This window comes from Maylandia zebra, linkage group LG4 (assembly GCF_041146795.1).
Source record: "Maylandia zebra isolate NMK-2024a linkage group LG4, Mzebra_GT3a, whole genome shotgun sequence".
Taxonomy (NCBI): Eukaryota; Metazoa; Chordata; class Actinopteri; order Cichliformes; family Cichlidae; genus Maylandia; species Maylandia zebra.
Genome location: NC_135170.1, coordinates 11,520,017 through 11,541,644, shown reverse-complemented (window position 1 = coordinate 11,541,644; position 21,628 = coordinate 11,520,017). Strand labels below are relative to the sequence as shown.

Here is a 21,628-nt window from a genome sequence, read left to right as displayed (position 1 = left end):
GTGATGTCGTGCGGGACTGCATGTTATCCATATATGTGCACATTTTTTTATCTCGGTGCACACGCGCGCGGTCACCGAGAAACATAGATTACGCAGACAGATAGGGCACGGACCCCCCAAGGAAGAAGAGCCATAGAGTCATAAAGCACAGGGGCCAGCCGCGACTCACAAGGACAGAACACAGATGATGATGGCACCATCAAATTTAATGGGCTACAGGAGAAGGTGGGTGAGAGTAGAAGAAGAGGAGTCGGGAGGAGATGCTGAAAGAGGAGGGACTGTGAGGTGTGCAGACTAAGCAAAGAGGACCCTCAAGACAAACTGGCTTAATTGAGGCAATCACTCTCCACCACTTCACAATCTGTAATATGGCTGATTTGAATTATGATCTCAATCTGTCCCTGAGAACCTCGGCTTCATGATTTACCTTTCCTTGCTCATCTCCCCCCTACTGACACACACACACACCCTACCCCACCCACTCTAGAAAACCATTGCTTCAACTTGCTACCTCAAGCTCTGCACACTTTCAGTTTTGCTAGCTTGGATGTTGATGCCAGGCCAGACTCACCACCTCTTCTTCCTCTCCTCCCTCTTCCTCACTATCCCACCCTCCCTCCTTCCCTCTCGGTATCCGTAGTGATTGGAGGCAGGGTTCGGAGGTTGCTAGGAGACGGGGAGAGTGTGGCAGCAGGCCTCAGTGTGAGAGCGAGTCGTGCTAGAGCGCCGAGGGATGTTAGGAGAGAGCGCTCCCTGCTGTCCACTGCTTACCACTGCTCACCACTGACAGTGCTGTGGATCCGTTCAGTGCCTTAAACTACCTCTCATTTTGGTGAACAAGCAAAAGGATCAGAAACAGGTGAGTGCAGACATATCTCTTTGTTTGCGCGAGAACGAGCAAATTTAGAGTGTGTGCTTTTACACTGCTTGTGCTGAAAATCACTGGTTCGATGGGGGGAAATCACCTTAATGTTGGTGGACAAAGGGAGTACTGAGCATGTCCCTTTCAGGGGAATTCTTCTTTGCATCATCAGACCAGACTGTTAAGGTCACAGATTCAGAGAATTGCTGCTGCATTTCAACTGGGCTGCATCATACTCTTTGATCTGAAGGAGTTTCACTGAGATTGTGAGAGGGTCACCACACCTAGGAGCAATCAAGATCTCATTTCTCTCTGTCCTCAGAAATATGTTCTCAGCCATACATTATCAAAGCAGCCCCACTGTACTGATATAACACTTAATGTCCGTGGGACACTAATTGTGATATTGTAAGACACTTGGGACGGAGAAGGATCAAAGACTGTGAAATTGTACTAGAGCATAACTTTAGAAGCATGCACTTCAAAGGGATAGATGGACACTGATTTATATATATATATATATATATATATATATATATATATATATATATATATGTAGCCTGCTGAAATGCAAGGCCAGCTCTTGAGCATTAGAGAACAGCTGAATGTTTGTTGTATGACTCTGACTCCATGTGGTCATCAAGGAAACTGCAAATTATTGCTACCTTGGGGCAGATCACTAGATGCTGATGTGTGAACCACATGGATGCTAATGTAGCCTGGGACTGTGCCATGTTTTTAGTAAACCTTCACGTATGAGGTGCCAAATATTTTCGATTTTCAAAACCAATTGTTATTCACGGTTTTGCAAGATTAAAGCCAATTACTTTTACTAACAGAACCTTCAATTAAGAGTGATTTATTTTTAATGTACAATCCTCAATGCAAACAAATAAATATTAGCTTACATATTTCAAGCAATAGTAACCAAATGTACACAGTACATTTGTCCTCTCAGAATTGGCTGCTCTGTTCTGGGAACCACTGACTCTAAGAAATGTTATAAAATAGTCAGTAGGCAATAGGAACTTTCTAATGAGTCTCGTGCTTCTAGATAAAGGTGACACTTGAGAATGGATTGTATTCAGAGCGAGCGGTGAGAGCACAGTGCAACATCTATTCTCTGCATGTGCCATTGTTATAAAGCTAAGTTCCAGCTGAGCTTTAATTATCCATTTGCTTGCCGTAATGGCATTATCTTGTCCACATATCTGAGCTGTAGACCTTCTGTATGCTTTGATGTACTTAGTTTTGACGGAAATGCCTTTAGTGGAAATACTGGCTCAAATTTCTGTAGATAGTGTCAAAACTTGCCTGTTTTGCTTCTGTCAGGCTGCAGTGATGTAGTCGGCTTATGGCTCAGTTCTCAGATTCATTCCGGGATCTGTAAAATCTCAATCTGGAAGAAAAAGAAGTGGCAGGCCAAAGAAAAGTAGCTGAACAGTATGTGAAATTCATATCTATAAGAAATACAGGAAAAATCCTGCAGACTTGAAACAAGATGTGAGAGGTGCATCTGGGCCTTCAACTAATCCGTCTACTGTTCACTGAACCCTTATCATAAATGGTCTCAGTTAAAAAGACAGTGTTTAGAAACAGGAGGAAAAGGCTGAGGTATGCAAAATCGCTCAAGAACTGGATTGAAAATCAGCATTAACAATTCTGATGGAGTGATTAATCCAAATTTGATATTTTTGGTTCAAATTGTCATCGATCTATACTGAGGAGTTCAGTAGAGAGGGACAACACTGAGTGTCTACAGCCATGGTGGAGGCTCTGTTATGCTTTGGCTCTGCATTTCAGCCAGCAACGATGGGGATCTTGTCAGAACTGAAAGAATTACAAACATGGAAAAGTACCATCAGATTTTGATCCACCATAGAGTACCATCTGGAAATTGTCTGACTGGCCACTGCTTCATTTTCCAGCATGACAATGATCCCAAACACACAGCCAGTGCAGTGAAAGCATACCTGGATAGCAAAATAAAAACACACAATGGAGCATCGTCACTGATGGACTGGCCTCAACATTACTGAAGCAGTGTGGGGTCATCTTGACAGAGGACAGAACAAAAGGCAGCCAACATCCAAAGAAGTGCTTTGAATGTCCTTGAAGAAGCCTGGAGAACTATTCCTGAAGACTTCTTAAGGAAGAGAGATCAGACTGTGTTACAGAAAAGCTTGTGGTCATACCAAATATTAACTTTCAAAGTCTGCTAGAATTGTAGAGATTTTTCCTTATACACAGGGTTTTCATTTATGTGTGCAAGATCCAATAAGTCACTGCACCTGTTTCCCATTGTCCAAGCAAAAATTAAATAAACGAGCGGCTCAGCGAGGGAATGGGTGGTTCAAGACTTTTGCACACTACTGTAGTCTAGATGCACTGTTCATGAGTTAAAAGCGCTGGTTGTCATAAAGAAAGATGTAATAAATGTCACAGTTCTAAGAATTAATCATCATATAATGAAGCAATCTGTGACAATGTAGCTATGATTGGATAACATGTCTCCTCACAGGTTATACAGGTTGATTATCCCAATTACATGTAATCAGAATACACCCCCCCCCCCCCCCCCCCCCAGCCCCATACATATCATATGTTTAAGTATAATTATCATTATTAAATATACGATGATTTAAATTGGATATCTAAAGAAAGTTTCATAAGTTAATACAGGTTATGTGGGTATAACATTTTAATGCTAGGGGGTTTGGCTTATTCATATAAGTGTATTCAGTACCGGTTGCTTTCTTTACAGCTGTGCCTTTGACACTCGTCTGTACAAGATTTAGTGACCTTGTACATGATGGAAAGAGTCTGTGTGCATCCCAGCAGGCGCTCGTGTTGATTGGATAGGCCTGGCTAGGCTGACTTGCCAGCCCAGAGTATGAGCCCTTTATGTCGCCTCTCAGCTCTTTCAGTTTGACTTGGTGGCGATACAAGTACACAACTGCTCGCGAGCGATTCGTGCTTGAACGTTTTTCTTTTACCAGCAAACAACAGTGTCTGCATGAAATCGTTCATAGAAGGGAAAAAACACACACACACACACAGAAATGTAGATACGTAGCCTTAAAAATTATCCACAGTTAAGGCTCTGTGATGCAGTTGCTATGGCAACTATGATAGAAATAGACGTGTATCTGCAAGGGAATGAAATGTATTGAACTGCTGGTTAGAAAAAGAGAGGTTTTACCGTGGTGATTGGCAGGTTAAATGAGTGGCTGCATGCGGATGTGCACGCTTGTGCGCAAACGGTGCGCTTGTGAGTTTCAGACTGGAGTTTTGGGATTGTGTTTTGCCAGTATGTGCGTGTGTGTTTTTCAATACATGTGGTGAAAGGAAGAGAGAGAATGAAGAGAGCTGCACACACACACACGGACGCACAGGCAGAATGCGTGTTTGCATGTAAGACACACTGCAGTATATTAAAAGTGCAGCACCATGGATGGAGGGCATAGGGCACGTAATTATGATGGCAGGAGAGTGTGAGTGGGTCTGTAATGCACTCAGTGGCCCTGTGTGAGAGCAGAAAAGCTGAGGCACAGACAACACAATAAATTTAATGGGAAAAGGATTGTTTGTAGCACCTATATTGTTGTCCCGGCCATGATGATATTCTGAGTCTGTCCTGTCAAACATTAACCAATGGTTACATATTATTATCATAATGACTTAAGTGGCTTTTCTTTGTGCCAAAACAGGGGAAATACAGCTGCACTGTGTGTGTAATAGATCTGTTTGAGCATTAAGAGACCACTGTGAACTTCGTCCACTGCACTGCAATCTTCCTCTAATACAGGCGCACCTCTTTGCTCACAAATTGCCTTTCATTTGTTGCCTTCTTCATTAACCTACCATTCCATCCAGCCCCGTCTCCTCTCCATGTTGCCTTTGTAGCCATGGTGCCTTCATCAGGCTAATTCACTTTCACTTGAGATGAAATAAGAACAAAGGGGCAGAGGCAACATACTCAGACACACATGCAAAATTTGCCTTTTGCTATATTAGGATAGTCTTGGATTTGATTGTAGACATAGGTAAAAATCAATGAAATAGCAAAAGCTTGAGAGAGGGAGGCAGGGAGGGAGGGATGTGATGGAGAGAGATGAGGGAGGGGGTGCAGGAATATGAGTGTGTATGCATTTTTAAGGCGGTCTTTCTGTTGCAAGAAGAAGGGGAAAAAAACAGTAGTCCAACAGGAAAACGAATGAGTCGAGCTACTGATGAAGGCATGCAAATGCAATTTAGTGACGGAAACTGACGTCTGAAAGCTTCGCGTGCTGATGGAGGCTCGTGCGAGGGCAATGTGTTTAATTTTACTTCGAGATAGGTGGAATCACCTAAGCGGTGTGTGAAAGAGGGGGGGAGAGAGAGAGCGAGAGGCGAGGGAACAAGAGGGGAGGGGGCGGGGGTGTATGGACCTCGCTGGTTACGGGACCCACAGGCACCCCGATTGTGCTCCGCTCTCATCATTTTTTGGAGGTGAGGACAAAAGAAAAAAGGGGGGATCGGAAGAAAGGCCCGGGATCTAAGTGTCGTGACGGGGCCCCCGACTTCGCCGCCGCTGGTCGGGGTTGTCTGGACTCAAAAGCGCTGAGGGAAAAGCGGCGGAGGAGTCGACTCTAGACTGGGGTTTCCTGCCACAGCAGCGGGATTGTCACAAAACAGCCTTTCACTCTTCGAGGGGCCTGTATTGCTACGTTTTCAGGTATCTACAGTGTGTTAGCTAGCCTGTCTCTGAGTGACTTGCCTCTCCCTGGCAAACGTTAGCTCTGTTTATTCAAGAAAAATATCTGACTGCGTGACGGCAATTTTTCTGTTGCAGTGCCCACACCAGGTCTCTTATTTATGCTAGCTAACCCATTTACTCACAGCCCCACTGAATAATGTGAGGGGGGAACATCTGCACCTAATCACTTCTCTATTTGTGGCTAAACGCTGCTTGGCTGCCCCTGTTCCTTTAGCCTGCTGTAACTACTCTTTTGTGCAGGGTCTTAAATGCAAGAAACGCAAATTAGCTGCCTTGCTACAATGCTAACTGGAGGTTCTAGCTTAGCTAGCTCTCAACATATGCGGCTAGCTTACAATTTTAATATGCAGCATTTGAGGTATTGTTGCTAACGCTAACCTAAAGGAGCTAAAAAGAAAAAAAGAGGCAGCACTAAAAGGCTAATTGTAATGCGTATACCTTGCTACTGGCTAATATAGCCACTAAGGTTGTGGTGCAAAAGCCTGTGTTTTGTTGATGGCAGTCTGAGACGACAAATTGTCCAGATAAAACGGAGCTAGCGTTTGATAATTATCTGCAAAAACATTGCGTCTGCGTATCAATTAGGCAGCCATGCAGCTGATTGACTTGCTGACAGACTGCACTGAGCCAGTTTTTATTATTGCTGCTGCTGCACTGCTCTCTGTGTTATGAATGCTGCCGCCTGGTCGTGCTCGGCGAGCTGCTTTGATTAATTAATAATCTGTCCATAACCTAAGCGTGAGCTCACAGAAGGATGGAAACCAAGTGTCTCCACCTAACTTTAGCTGTTGCTCTGCATCGCCGGTGTACCTTAACTGTGACCGTCGGAGCATTTGATCAGACCTGTTTGATGGTGCTGTGTGGTTTGACTCAGTCCGATTGACACGGTGTGATCGGTTTGTTTTGCAACCTCACATGGTCCCTGCTCATTGTCATGTTTTTCTTGCAGCTTCTAGTGATGCCCAATAATGTTGCTCAGTTAAAGTCCCCACAGTGGGAGAAGCCATCCAAAGTTGTTTTAGGGCCATTAACAATTTTACAGTGTATTAGAGACATACAATTGAGGCTTATGTCACACATGACAATTAAAGGCACTAACCCCATAAAGGTGGCATCATCCCTTTAATTATCACCCATAACAATTAAATCCTTTAAAAACAAGTTAAGCACATTAAGGTTAATGGTCTCCTTTTCTCATTTTAAAAAGAGGACAGATGGACTGCTTCTGTCTTGACTCCACAGGGTTGGTTGTTTACCTGTGAGGATGAGTATTTTGTTGCCTCACTCAGAGACTGTTGATTACCCTCCTTTCAGCCACCAAGTCTGTTTATCAGTCACAAGAGACGCCTTAAGCATGCATTGTTAAAGTGTGGACCAAAGTAAAAGCTGTACTCGCAGAGAATGATAAAAGAGAAGCGATGATACGAGACCAGAAAGCCTTTTAAGTAGAGAAGACAGAAGTTGAATGAGATTGCTTGTGCAACATTAAGTCATGTTTAGATTATTGCCCTTTTTTGCAAATGCATTTGCAATAGTGCAGCGTAATATTTATGCGGCTGACTGGAAAATAAAGTGCACTTATGAGAAATGCTGAGATAATATGTGACCCCAGATCAATCATTTGAAAATAAAGTATGAGGGGTTTTTTTTTTGTTAGTGTTACGTATATGTTGTATTTACCACTGAGTCGTTGCAGTTAATTAATTAATAAAGTAATATATGCAATATATAAGTATAAAACTGTCAATTAGCCCAAAATGCACTTTGCTATTGCCCTGTGAGCAATCAGTGCACTGCTAGTTATAAATATTTACCTACGACAACAGAGCTTTAGCAGGAGGTATATTTAATAAATGTTGGCGCATTACATCTGCACGCATTTGATTTATCTTTTCTTTTTTTTTTTTGACAACAGGTTTTTTTCTGGTCAGCAGTTCATGGGAAATGAACACATCTGCATGGAAATACTGAAGAGAAACAGAAAACAGGAGCATGAATTGACTCAACCTGAAGTGGAATAAATGGATTACCCTCCTTTTGGAAAACTGTTGCCATGGAACTAGGTAGAATTAAATGATGGTTGACAGAAAAAAACAAAGGTAAGATGGCTAAGTGCTGAAGACACAGGAAAGCATCAAGATGTGTGGAGGCAAGGAGAGAACGGTCACTATATAGGGATCAAATACTTCTACAGTCCAGATGATTGCATGCAGTTGCAAAAAACTAAAAAAGGAAATCCAAAAAGGAGAGACCGAGAAAACGAACGCCTGAAAAAGAGTTGGACTCTGTATCCAAGAGCCGATGTGAATATATCCATGGAGCGTTCGCCTCTGGGATGATGTTGAGTGAGGGTCTTGATTCAGACCACTTGATTCCATTACTGGAGTTTTTGTCTCACACAGGTGTGAGTCAAGTCCCAGCAGTCTTACACGCTTTGACGAACTGAAGGATCGCCGCGACGGAGCACAATCTCGATGGTTTTAATGAGATATTTTTTTGTTTTTTTGTTTTTTTCCATTTTGCAAGACCGTGTTGGATCGTAACACCGTTTAAACCCAGAAATAACTCTGCCTGCTTGAGCTGTTATTAGTGTGGAGTTCATATGCGTAAAGACATTTAAGGTTGAAAAACTCACATGGTGATGTGGCAATCATCCATATCTTTTGCCTGTTCGGTGCCAAACTGCTTCAGCTTCATGGGAATGACTGCTCAATCTTCTAATTTTTTTTTGAAGTAGAAAGCTGCTTCACGACATAAATCTTAAAGAAGAATCTGTTTTCTAAGACCCAGCTGTTAAGTGAACATTTTTCCCCCGTTGGAAAGTACACGTTCACATTTAAAAAGTACAGTTTTTGCAGTTTGACCTTTTTCCAAAACTGGAGATGTCATCCTAAGTTTAACCTCCCGATCCACTGCTGGCACTACAAAAGTGATTATTACAGCTGCAATATATACATATATGTATGTGTATATGTATTGCTTTGCTCTTTGGTGGATTTCAAAAGCATTTCTTTCTTTTCCTGACAGGCCGTAGACTCTCTCTTTGTCATTTATTCATACTGTCATAAGCCTTCCAGTTTCTGATCGGAATCATTCCCTGATATAAACACTAACAGATATTTTAGTTTTCTGAACAATGCAGAATTTTCCTAACAGTCCAGTTCCCCCCTCTCTCCCCCCTGGGTTCAGTGGGAGGGGTGGAGGCGTACCTCCCTATCCCCCACAGCCAGCAGAGCCCCAGATATCCCCGAGGATGACAGATGATTATGCAGGGATGCACCAGCAGAGCCTGCACAGAGGCCATCACCACCCAAGTCAAGCCAGCCACATGCTTGTTTACAGTGCTAGAAACAGAGGAGCTGTGGAGCCAACACCAACACAGGGTAACATTCACAGTGGCAGCAGTAATAACCCTTACAGGAAAGAGACCATGGATTACTATTTTCCAGTGGGTGGAAAGGACAGGCACAGAAGGGGAGGTATGGGCTACGGTTTTGGGTACCCCAATATTGATGGACATATACCTCACCAGTACCGGCATCCCGGATCTAGCTCTGCACCGTCATCTGGCCTGATGTCGCCATATCCAGTAGACTATGCCTCTAGTGCTGGTTCAGGAGGAGGTACTGGAGCGTTCTCTCCCTCTCATCAGTATAATATGAGTCAGAACCCTGCAATGCAGCCAGTGCCAGGTTCTCAGATGCAGCACCGCCAGCATGGGCAAACCTTCCCAGCTATCCATCATGGACAGCAGCATAGGAGCTATCCACACTCTGGACATAGAATGACCCATCAGTACCCGCACTACTCTCCCCAGGGTGGCGCATCCACGGGGTCATCAGGAATGTACAGCCCCCCTCCACAGAGATATCTCGACGGGGCTGCCAGCGCTGGGTTCGATCCCAAAGTCAACAGTTCTCCCAGTGTCAACTCCAGTTCAAATTCAGTCTCTAGTTCAGTTGCTGCTAACAATGTGGGGCCAATGGAGAATGTTCAACAAAGTTACCATGCTTCAAATTATCCTGGATATTCCCCACAGACACATTCACTTCACAAGCAAGCCACACTACAGCACCGCAACTCGCAGCACAATTTAGGGATAGGTTATGACACACCTCTCAAGATGCAGGGCCAGTCTCCAGGCTCTGTATATGCTAAACATCATCAGGCCTCCAATCCCAGTATACCTCAGCCAGCATCCCAAGAAATAACCAAATCTCCAATGCATCCCAATGCGCAACAAACTCAAATTAACCAAAACTTTAGCCCAATTTCCAATCCCTCTCCAGCTGCATCGGCAGTGCACTCCCCCAGCTGTAGCTCCTCTCCTTCCCCTTTGATGGGTGTCTCAGAGGCACATGGAACCCCCTCAGGTCATGGTCCTTCACATCCTCCTACATCAAACCCTCGTAGCAGCCATGGTCATGGTAGATTACTGCAGACTATGCCTCAGTTAAGTCCCACACCCAACTCTAATAGCAGCATCAGTAGTTGTGGTAGCAGTGGCAGTCATAAACCTCACAGCATGAGTGCAGCCGGAGGGAGCAATCTCCCTCCAACAGGCCGCAGTAAAATGGGGCTAGGCACGGGAATTGGATCCCGAGACGAAGGTTCTTCTGTTTATTCATCCTCTTCAGTTGACAGAATGCAGGATGCCGGCTTGAATAGTCTTAATGCCTTGAGCTCACAAGTAGCCAATTTACCAAACACAGTTCAGCACATGGTCCTTACTGACACAGTGCTTTCACCTAAGAAGAAAGAAAGCGGACAGATGCAACAGGCGACGTATAGCGTGCTCCCATCACAGCCGAGGAGTCGCAATGCAAGCGCAGCCTCGAGCACCAGCACGGTCAAAGATGGAAGTGCAGTAGGGGCCGGAGATGGAGCCAGCATAGATGTCGGGGTGGATGAAGACTCCTCATTGTTGTCAGTCGAAGGCTCCTCAGGAACCAAGGTGGAGCGAGAGGAGCAGTTTTCTGAGGGGGAACATGGGAGAGTGAGGCAGATGAGCGGTGCAAGCAGTGGATCTGAAGCAGCTGGCTCTCACCCTCAGTCACAGAGCCAAAGCCAACCACAGACTGGACAAACATCAAATGTCAAAGTAATCACCTCTGATTCATCAAAGGATCCAGTTGCCTCTGAAGCGAAGGCAAATGAAGCTCATATTCCTGCTTCATCGTCATCTCCATCCTTTGTGTATCAGTCGTCAGAGACTGGCCCAAGCTCACATCCGATGCCTCCAGTTTCCTCATCCACTTCCTCCAGTATTCCCCCTCAGCCAAACTGTGTCCCAGAGTCTGGGGCAGCATACAATGACCGCAGAGGTGGCAATAAGAAGACACTAGAAATTAAAAATGAAGTCATTAAAAACGAAAGCGACGGTGTAGCTGATAAAACCGTGAAAGGCAGCAGCCAAATGCAGCGGGATGGGGAAGTCGATACACAAAATGGACAGGACAAAGAGAATAGGGTTCACTCCACATCCAGATTACACAGTAACGAGAGGGAAGAAAAGCACACGTCTGAGGAGCAGCACAACGCCAGTAGTGTTGGAGTGATTGTTTCCGCTCGGTCTGAGGGAAGTCTCACAGAAAAAAGCAAGAATCCCCAGGACAACTGTATAGAAGAGAAACACTCACACTCTTATTTAAGAGAGTCGAGCAGTCATAATGGCGATGAAGGCGTAGACCTCAGTCTGTATTCATCCCATTACCAGAAATCAAACTTCGGACGGCCTCATAATCCTTCCCAGTCTGGCCCGCATAAGTATGGCTACCCTGAATCAACATATGGCTCAGATTTATCCTTGAAGAACAAAGGGAGGCCTGGCCCAGTGGGTGTGATGGATTCAAATCCAAGATATTTAGGATACCAACAGTCACAACCTAGTTTCGGACCTGTGCATCAGAAAGACAGTGGTTCTGTAGCAGAGGCTTTGGTGAAGCGAGGCCAGGGATCAGGGGCTAAAGGTCTCGAGGAGAATGCACAGCTTCAGCAATTCCCAAGCCTTTTGCAAGAGGTCCTTCAAGGTTACAATTTAGATCGTCGCTATGGGAGACCAGAACAGGCATTTTCTTCACATCTTCAAGTTCATCAGCAGTTTCAGTCCAGACACCCATCATATGGCATGGCTGAAGGTATGAGAATGCAGAGTGGAGCAACTGAGGGTTCAGCTCAAATGGGTAGCGCTGGAAAACCCCAAAGCCAGCGGCATGGAAGCGAGCCTGATTTTACCACAGAGCCTCAGTCCTCAGTGAAGTCAGAAATGTCAAACGCTAAGATTATGCAAAATGCTGAGAAAACAGAGGTGGGTGTGTCCCAGGGCCATTTACCACAGGCCGAGTCTCAGCAAGCAGCAACAAAACACATAAACTTAGCTGACTACTCTCTACCACCAAGAAAAGCCTTATCTAATGTCTCCACTCCATCCTCTGCTGTGCAGGAGCTCCTTTTGCAAGAGCCAGAGCCACTAACCGGCAGCGGTGGTCAAACTGAGCCTCAGAAATCATCAGGCTGCATATTAGCCCCATCAGAGCGACGCTCTGTCATTTGTGATGTGTCGCCAAACCGACGCAGCACACCAGAGAGGGACAGAGAGAGCGACAGAGAGAGAGAGCGGGAGAAAAGTCAGAGTGGAGCTTCTGTGATTCAACAGCCATTTTCCTCTCCAGCAGCAGCAGCCAGTGATCTAACTAAAAAGGATACGGGAGAGAAACAAGTAATGAAAATGGAAACTGCATCAAAAGAGACTGGGGTGGAAGCTCCAAATTTGCAAACTGAGCAGCAAGGAAGTGGTGGGGCTAATGAGGCAGACACGGAGTATCATTCCAAGTCGATCCATTCATCAGTTGTAATGAATGCTGACCCCTATAGGCGAAGTAATGTTGATATTCCCCCCTTGCCTTCTCATCCTATGAACACTAATCCTTTAACTTCGCCGTCAAGGCATCAGCCGTACCTTCACGGCGTTGATCTGTCAGCTGGCAGCAGCAGCACATTTCCTGGATATCGATATGGAGATTCAAGAGAGGGCAATATGATGTCACGCAGCAATCCTCATTTTCCCTCCCATCATCCATACCACAGTCTGTCCCCTTCAGCTCAAGCTGCATCTAAGCTTCAAATGTATCCTCACCCTCACGGCCCACCTCATCACCATGAAATGAGTGACTGGGTAAAAGCGATGAGCAGGCCCACCAAGGAGATGATGATGCAGCCCAGCTTGTCCCCTGGAAGACATAAAGTCAGCCAGTCAGAGCAGAGACAGAGGATGATCTCTCAAACTGACATGCCAAGTGAAACGCACGCTGGCAAACCTTCCCTCCATCATCAAAGCGCCTACTATGACATGAAAATGTGGGAGTCGACACACTCCGGAAGAGAAGGTGTTCGAATGATGGAGGGGGACTACTTCAGAGCGCAGCCTCCTCCTCCTCCTCCTCCTCCCCCACCACCTCCCCCTCTCCTTCCTCCAACTCCTGTTTCACACGGCCCCGTTCTGCCGCAGATGCCTCACGGCCAAAATGCCGCCGAACCTGAGGTCTCCAGAGTAGCCACAGAAGAAGCCAAACATCCCTGCCCACCTCCTCCACCCAGCTCCACCAAGTCTCCTGCTGACGTGAATTCCACCCAGCCACAGGTGCAGCATCAGACCAAAGCCGGGGGCTCCGGAGACACAAATCCGCTAATATTACGGAGGAGAGTTCGCTCTTTTATCTCTCCCATTCCCGCCAAAAGGCAACTCCAGGATGTGTCTCAACAGAGGGCCGCCACAAATTCACATCACTCTCCTGGGGCCCAGTCTGAGCTTGGCCATCACAACGAAGATGACTCATCCAGTTCAGATATTCCATGTCCCAGGCTCTCATCCCCTCTGCCAAGAGACAGCACCTATTCCCAACCTCTGTCTCCATCCAGTGGCAACACTAAGGCTTTGCCTCCCAGAAAAGGACGTGGTTTGAAACTAGAGGCAATAGTGCAGAAAATCACACCAAATATTAAAAAGCCAGCAGGCCATACTGATGATGAGTCAAATCATTACCCAGGCTTCTCTCACTCCGAAATACCAACATTTAATGACTCGCAGGACCAAGACTTGCCACATTTCCCCAGGGTTCCAGGAGGGGACGATAGTTACATGGATGAAAGTCACTCATTAAACGACATGATTCCCTTTAGAGGCGTTGACGAAACTGGGCCTCTACCTCCATCAGCTTACCCATGCGATCCCCACCAGACGTCTCAGCCCCTCAAACAACAGGACTTTGACTTTGGATTAGGTGCTGCTGTGGCATCGGCATCTGGCGACAAGGAGGATTTTGCTTTGCTCGGACCACTGCCTCCTCCTCCACCTCTTCCTCGCCCGGTTCAGGGTTCCCCACCTCCATCTTCGTCTGCCCTGTCAGACATTCAGCATTTCACCAACACGTACCAGCAGCTTGAGACGAGGAGAGGAGAGCAGTCTGCCGCTAACCTTCTTCGACAGAAACTTCAAGAATCTGGCATGGGATTTGATGATTATCCTGGCAGCGACTACTATGGCACCACTCCGCCCCACCACGGCCAGGCTCAAGGGCACATGCTCAACAGGCAGCATCAGATGTCCTCCGGTAGGTCCAGTCTGTCACCACAAGATTCAAAGCCGCTAGAGAGTGTTGTGCCTAAAGGCTATTTCCCATCTGGCAAGAAAAAAGGCAGGCCTGTTGGGAGTGTGAATAAACAAAAACGGGCCCAAAACCAAGTCCAAACACAAGCTAGCGCTCAGTCTCAAGTCCAAACACAGAATGCAACTTTGAGCACTCCTCCAGCACCGGCCATTCCAGCTACAGCTGCTCCCACAACTCCACCAACAATGCAGACTACCAACAGCAGCAGCAGCACAACAACAACAACAACAACAACCACAACAGCCCCGCCAGCACCCCCTCTGCCAGACAGTAAAACCACTCCTCCGCTGGCCCCACCTGTGTTAACCCAGGTAGTGAAGGTGGACGTCGAGAGCGAGGACACCCAGCCGGAGATCGAGGTCAAACCTGTGCGGCGAAGACGCAGAGGCGTCAAAGATGAAGACGAGCCCCTGGAAGCAAGAGGGCGGCAGAGGAGGAGGCGGCGAGGAGCGGCAGCGGCAACGCCCTCAGTGGCCAAAGACGATCCAGATACACCTTTAGGCGCAAATAGAGCTTTTGCAGATCCTAACAGAAAGGGCTTGTTTGTTCCCCACATACACGTGGAGAAAAAAGTACCAGAGATAGGGGCGGTGTGCACCATTGTGAACGCTGAGGAGGACAAGATGAAAGGAGAGCGCAGCGCAGTTGGAGGGAAAGCTGGTGGGAGTGGAATTGAATGCCTCCTGACCTCGGCTCTTTCCTCCCAGTTATCTAGGAGAGACAGAGAATCAGAGAAACGGGAGACGGACGAGGTGGAAACTACACTTCAGTCAGGAAAAGCACTTCCTTCATCTGGCTATGTTGTTTCAGGCCCTGTGATTACGGAGACCAATCACTCCGGCCGCCTGCTGTGTTGCCTGTGTCAGAAATGGGCAAATTACAAACACCTCGGAGATCTCTACGGGCCTTTCTACCCAGCTGAATATGCTGCAAAGCTCCCCAAGAATCAGCCCCAGGTCAGGCAATGTCAGGCAACCACAGGCACAAACAAAACAGGACCAAATTCAGACGTGAGCTCAAACCCTTTGACTACAATCCAAGACACACAAACACAAGATGCTCAGTTTACCAAGCCCTCATCTGAGAGCGACTATGCCTTCAATCTGGATTCAAACCCTGCTTCTCTTAACACTACAGTCAGAACTGCTTCTCCAGCTGGGAGGGAGGAAATGATGACGCATGTGGCTGACAAGCACAGTAACGCTGCCTCTTCTTCTTCCTCTTCCTCCTCCTCCTCCTCGTCCGCTGCCATTAAAACCTCTCTAACCTGGGATATGAATCTGGATATCAGACCTATCCCTGAGCTTAAGAGAGAGCCAGACCTTGAAACCGACCAGCAGCAGCCGCCGAAACAGCAGCCTGCAGATGAAGCTCAGCAGCGACCTCAGCACAGAAAGCTGACCTCGCATCCCCGTTTTAAAAGGAGACACAAGTCGAGTGAGGATTCCCCCAGAATGGTGCCAGCCAACAGTAAGGCCTCCCTGCCGTTCCAGCCCCCTCCACCGGCCTTGGATTCCCTGGGACCCTTGGCACAGCTGGCACAACTGCCTCAGATGCCCATGGATCCAGAGGAGCTGTGGGTCCATGAAGGATGTATAGTGTGGACCAGTGGAGTGTACCTTGTCAATGGGAGACTGTATGGCCTGCAGGAAGCACTAGATGGCGGCAGAGAAACAGTGAGTTGTACATATTTGGCATTTTTGGGGTGGGGTGAGGTGGAGGGGGGAATTACAAATTTATGCTTTTTATTTAAATTTATGTAGGTTTCACTGCTTAATAAAATCACACGTATACATGCATGTTGATAAGACACCCAGTACTGCAGTGGATCATGTACTATACAGTATATCAAGTGTGCTTGCTCATCAGTTTTTTCAGATTGTATCTGTCTTTCTGTATCTGACGGTTTTTATGTATTTATATCATCTTTTCTCAGTCCTGCTCATACTGTGAGATGGTTGGCTCAACCCTGGGCTGCTATAGTAAAGGCTGTACACTTCGCTACCACTACTTATGTGCTATTGAAGCAGGTGAGTGTCTGCATTACTGCACAAGTGCACTGGAAATAGTAAAATGATGTGAAAGTCTGTTGTTGGATTAAAAAAAAAAAAAAAGTCTATGGCAGTGTCCTTAGAGTCTTGAAAATCTGTCTGTTTGCCAGATTGCTCTCTGAATGAAGATAACTTCTCGCTGCGGTGTCCGAAGCACAAGGTAAAGAAGGAAAGGTTCGTTTTCTTTTTGTAATTCAGTGCGATATCTTACTTTTCACGTCCAAATCAGTGCCTGAACCCCTCATTTCTTTCAGGATCTTCAGTCTTCTTTAATTCACACTTTTATCTCGTCCTGTTTTTGTTTTTTTCCCCAACCTTCCCTTCTTTCAGTTTACCCAGAGCATCCGGCCTGCCAAGTCAGTGTACCTGGAGCAGTCAGAGAGAGGCTGAGAGAAACAGGGAGGAGGAAGAGACACAGGAGTCTGGGAGCTGTAAGTTTACAGCTGTATATGTAAGATACAGTAGTGTGCAAAAGTCTTGAGCTATGGTAAAATGATAAATGGATGCAATGCAATACAGTCCGACCACTTTTATTCTTCTTCTATTCAAAGCTTTTCTTTGGACGATGGTCGCCTTTTCTCTGTTCTTTTGATTTATTTCCTTCTTTCTTTGTTCCATTTCCTAAAGCACAAACTGCACACCACCCTGAGTTTATGACTAATACCTCATCACCTTGTTGATGTTTCGAAATACTTTTGCACAGATTCCACTTTTTAGCAACAGGCTGCTAGTAACAGAGTGCCCAAAAATACATTTTAAAAATTGCCTTTTTTAATGTCTGAATGGTTCATAGGTCAGTGTTAAGTGCCTTAAACACAAAAAAAGCATTTGTCTGAATAATCAGGCACAAGAACTGCACTGAATATGAGTAAATAAAACCAGCCAATGCTCAAGAACACTTTAAAAAATTAGTCTGTCTCCTTAAACGCAAAATTCAAAGAAAATACAGCGATACTGTTTACTTTTCTTAAAATGATTTTCATCCTTTCAAACGTTGTCAGATCTCATCCAAAACCATTTACATGTTTACTTGTTTCTTTAAAAAAAAGCCTCTTAACCCTTTAAGACCGGTGTTTGCAAAAATTGCATAAAAAGCACTTGCAGCAGCAAAAACATAATATTCCAGAAACACGCTTTGCCGATCTGATCAGCTGTTCGTAACACTTCCTGCGTTGGAAAAGGACGTCAGCGCGAACTATTGCATGTCCGCCATTACCTGCCCGAAACTGGAAGTAGGTTTCTTTTTTTTAACCTCCAGGGCCTTATAAGCCTATGCTGGTGTTTTTAAAAGTCATGTTTGACTTTTTGCTTTTCTGTATAGTTTCTGGGATGCTTAGAAATCAAATTGCACTGCTTTAAATAGTTTATTTTGATGCACATGCTGTTTTGTTTTTTTTTTTGCAAATTTGCATTATAATATTTATTTTCGTTTTTCCTGCAGTATATAAAAATTGGTGTATCTCAAAAATAAAACTATTAAGACACTCAAAATGAATTTCCTGTTGTTGGAAACTATTTTGTGCAACCTTTTTGTATTTACATATTTGAGGGATAAGCCTCTTAAATTTCTCTAACTAGAAATATATGTAAAAACAAAAACGATTTTCAATATTTTTTTTTTTGGCACTTTTTTGCAATTTGTGTAGTTACTATGCGCTTAATGCATACATATTATTAAAGTTTGGGCTATAATGGTTGTATTGGTGTATAGCAACTTGAAATGCTGCCAGAAATGGCACTACAGCATGTAAGAATATAGAGATAAGCTCTGGCTCTTGATTCTATGCTAGATCTTAAAGGGTCAAACCTCGTAGTTGTCACATTGTGAGCTTGTGTGCTAGGAGCAGTCATCTATATGTAATCATGTAGAAGTGGATGTTGGTGTATAATGTTACGTTGTCTCGCAACCAGCTCCAGTGTGAAAGCCTGCCTCAACACAGGGCTTCAGTTACCACAGAAACGTTCAAACACATGCTGCATTTTATTTTTGTTTAATTATTAAAAGATGTGGAGACACTTTTGTCTCATTAATGGATGGATTTGTTGCCTCTGGCTCGTTTATACCTTCTCTGTTCATTTAAATTCCAAAAAGCAACACAGCAGCCACTCTTTGTTGGCAGGTTTCTTCGAGTAGCATTGAGGGAAAAAAAATCATGTAGCTCTCGCACTCCTCCTCCTCACCTCACCTTAGTGGCTGTACTTGTGCCTGTCGCTGCCTCCCCCTCACTTCCAATCCAGCCTGTCCTCATGGAAACTGATGCCTCTCGTCTCTGTTTTGTACAACGCTGCTGGCATGCTAAGGTTTTTCGAAACTGCAACGTATCCTTTTTGCTTCATTATGCCTTTTTCTTTCTCTCCTAGGTTAGTTTGGGATAGAAGACCGAGAAATGTGAAAAAGACTGGCCTGTCATCAGCGGCTGAGGACAACAAAAGGGAATGTACAATTTCTCACCAAGATTCAGCATTATTTACATTTAAGACAATGGAGGGAGAAAAATCATTTTTTTTAGGAGAATTGTTGCTCTTTACTTAAAAGCCGGAAAAAAGAAAAAAAAACAAAACAAAAAAACCCCCCATGGACATGCAACACAGGGGCATGGAGCTACAAGAAAAGGACTACAAAGATGGAAGTGGGATGAGATAAAACATCAAGACTGACAGAGGAACTAAAGGAACTCTGCTATAAAGAACAAAAGAAACAACCTTCCTCTCTAGGCTTACTTTAATTTTCCAGTGACACCCTTAAAGTGTTTAACTCATGCTTATCATCATCATCTGTATTTTCTATTGTTTTTCTTTTGTTTGCTTTGACATATTGGGAGCAAGTTGGGTGATAAACCCAAGAAAGGAGAGAACTTTGTATCCTCTCACAATTAGTATTTTACCTTTTATAATATTAGGATGATCACAGTTATTATTTTAGTCCTCATTATTTTGTAACCTCATCAGTATTTACTCATGGAAATGAAATGGATGTATCTCATTTTATATTCAGTCTACGCATTAATTGGATTTTTTTTCCTCATTCCTGGAGAGGGGGGAACCAGAGTGATGTTGTCTGTAATGTCAGGGTCATGTTTGCCACAAAGACATTATTGCCTTGGAGAACGGACATCTGTTGCCTTTCTAAAGTCGTGTATGAGTGAGCAATTGAGTGCGTGTGGAAAAACTGAAAAAAAGAAAAAATGCTGACTTCTGGGTCTTTGATTCCATTTTTTGGTCCTTTTGAAAAGTGTTCTTATTTTTCATCACCGGGGTTTTTACGGTACAGATAGTATTCACGAAAAATGATGGACACAGTCTTATTTTTCAAGTACAAAAAGTTCATAATGTGCAAAGAGAAGGACAGACGCTCGTAAGAGGAGCAGATAACACTATGGACTAAAGTGTGTCTGCCATCTTTAACCACGCCGGCTGGGAAAAGGTGAAGGACAGGACACTGAAGAGGTTTTATTGGTGTGGAACTGGATGCACGCGTTTGTAAGACGTTCGTGCAAAGTTACGTTCGACTGACAGACGTCAGACATTTTTGGAAGCGAACTTTGGAGAGGGTGTCATATGAACGAGGGCGAGCCTAACCAAGTACTTTTGAATGGTTTCAAACTTCTGTGACACGGCAGCATTCTAATCGGGAGATGCAAAATCCATTCAAAAGAAGCATTGCCATAAAAATTTAAAAGTGAGTCGTACATGGTGTTGTCTTTATCATTTTTTATTGTTATTCTTGTAAGAAAAAAAAGGTCAAGCTGAAAGACAGTTACACTATCAAAACCATGCTGTATTAGAAACCTGTCAATATGTATATGAATTATGAATACACTTAAAAATGCTTCACGTATGTTCCTCTTCTTATGCCTGAAATATTTGTTTTCACATCTGTTCCTCTGGGAAACCCGCCTGTTTCAAGTTCGTCTAACATGGTTATCCCCCGATTTTTCTCTCTGCTTTTATTACAAATCAGCCGTTCTATCTCTTTTATGTTCTCAGTGAGTTCTTGGAAAATAACCACATTAGTTGTAGTCATTTCTGTACACATGCACACTTCCTTTCTTGTTTCTTCTTGACTTTGGTTGACTGTGAAGCTTAGCGGCATACTGATGTAATCAGACAGGTTTTAGAAGATGTCTCAAATGGTTTGGGACTGTAATTTCTAACACCAGCAGTTGCTGGACATGGAGACTGGTCAAAAGGGGGGAAAACATGTGAACCATTGTGTGCTTTAATACGACTCCTGAACTCTGGATGGAAGTCCATTCTTCTAATGCATGTTTTTTTCATAGTAATTAAGCTATTCCCCACCTCATACCCTGTAGATAAGAGCGCTTTCACTCAGGGACACCACTCCCATCAAGATGGAAATGTTCAAATAAAGCAAGAAAAAAAAACCTTGCTATAACGTTACAAAATTGCCAGGTGCCCTCAGTGTAGGAGTGGAGTATTCATAACAGTTCTAAGTATGCTAATCAAAGGGTGTGGTTTTCAAGAGTATTTAAAGTATTGCTATGAATTTTTGGCTGGTATTATTTTCCTTCTTTCATAAAGGTTAGTCTAGTGTAACCTCTGTTAAAGGAGGTATTAAAGGAAAGCACCTTACTTTAGTATGTAGAGAACTCCACCGGCTGTTTTATGGCTGCCACAGATACTTGCAGGTCACTCAGCTCATGTAGAACCTTCTTAAGCAAACTGACTGTCCAACCACACTGCGTGGCATGTCAGTTACCTGCTTTGTATGATGAAGTGCACCTGTGTTGAATCGTATGCATTCATCATTTAGGTTTTTCTTACGTGACTAAAATAGTTAAAATACCTAACACTGGGGAAAGGGTTGAAGGTTAAAATGGTTTATATGAGATGGAAATATTGAGTGAAGTGGGTAATACTGGGTTGCTAGATAAATGGTACACATTTGCTAAAAGTGGTGATAATAACAATGGTTATTTTACACAAAAAACATCAAAGCCCAAATACCTCTGTGAATTAAGCTGAAAAAGCACAGACATGCAACACAGTGGAATGGAGCTAGCTTTAGCTATGCTTTGGTTATGATTACATAAGCTAAAATATATCAAGTACAACATGGTGAAAGAGCATGATCTAACAATAATGGCTAACATACCTAACAGCAGCTAAAGGATAAATGGTCAAAGTAGTTAAGCATACATTACAACATAATGAATAAAATAGCGTACAATAGCTAAAGGATAAGTGGTTCAGATTTGGTATAAAATAATGGTTAAAAAAAACCCTGAAATAGTTAATATTACCTAAAAACAATGGGTAAGATATCTCA

General features: G+C 44.3%; 1 protein-coding gene across 2 annotated transcripts; it reads left to right on the top strand.

Moving 5' to 3' along the window:
* The first annotated feature begins 5,045 nt into the window (after positions 1-5,045).
* On the top strand, positions 5,046-20,314 carry tcf20 (transcription factor 20). 2 transcript variants are annotated; one of them, XM_004563024.5, is made up of 6 exons: positions 5,046-5,579; positions 7,537-15,963; positions 16,224-16,317; positions 16,449-16,498; positions 16,669-16,769; positions 18,700-20,314. In XM_004563024.5, exons 2-5 carry the CDS (start codon positions 8,758-8,760, stop codon positions 16,726-16,728), a joined length of 7,410 nt encoding a protein of 2,469 aa, XP_004563081.1. In that variant the 5' UTR covers positions 5,046-5,579; positions 7,537-8,757; the 3' UTR covers positions 16,729-16,769; positions 18,700-20,314. The 2 variants fall into 2 exon arrangements, with proteins under 2 accessions (XP_004563081.1, XP_004563080.1); XM_004563023.5 differs by having other exon boundaries at positions 16,449-16,512.
* The last annotated feature ends 1,314 nt before the right edge of the window (positions 20,315-21,628 follow it).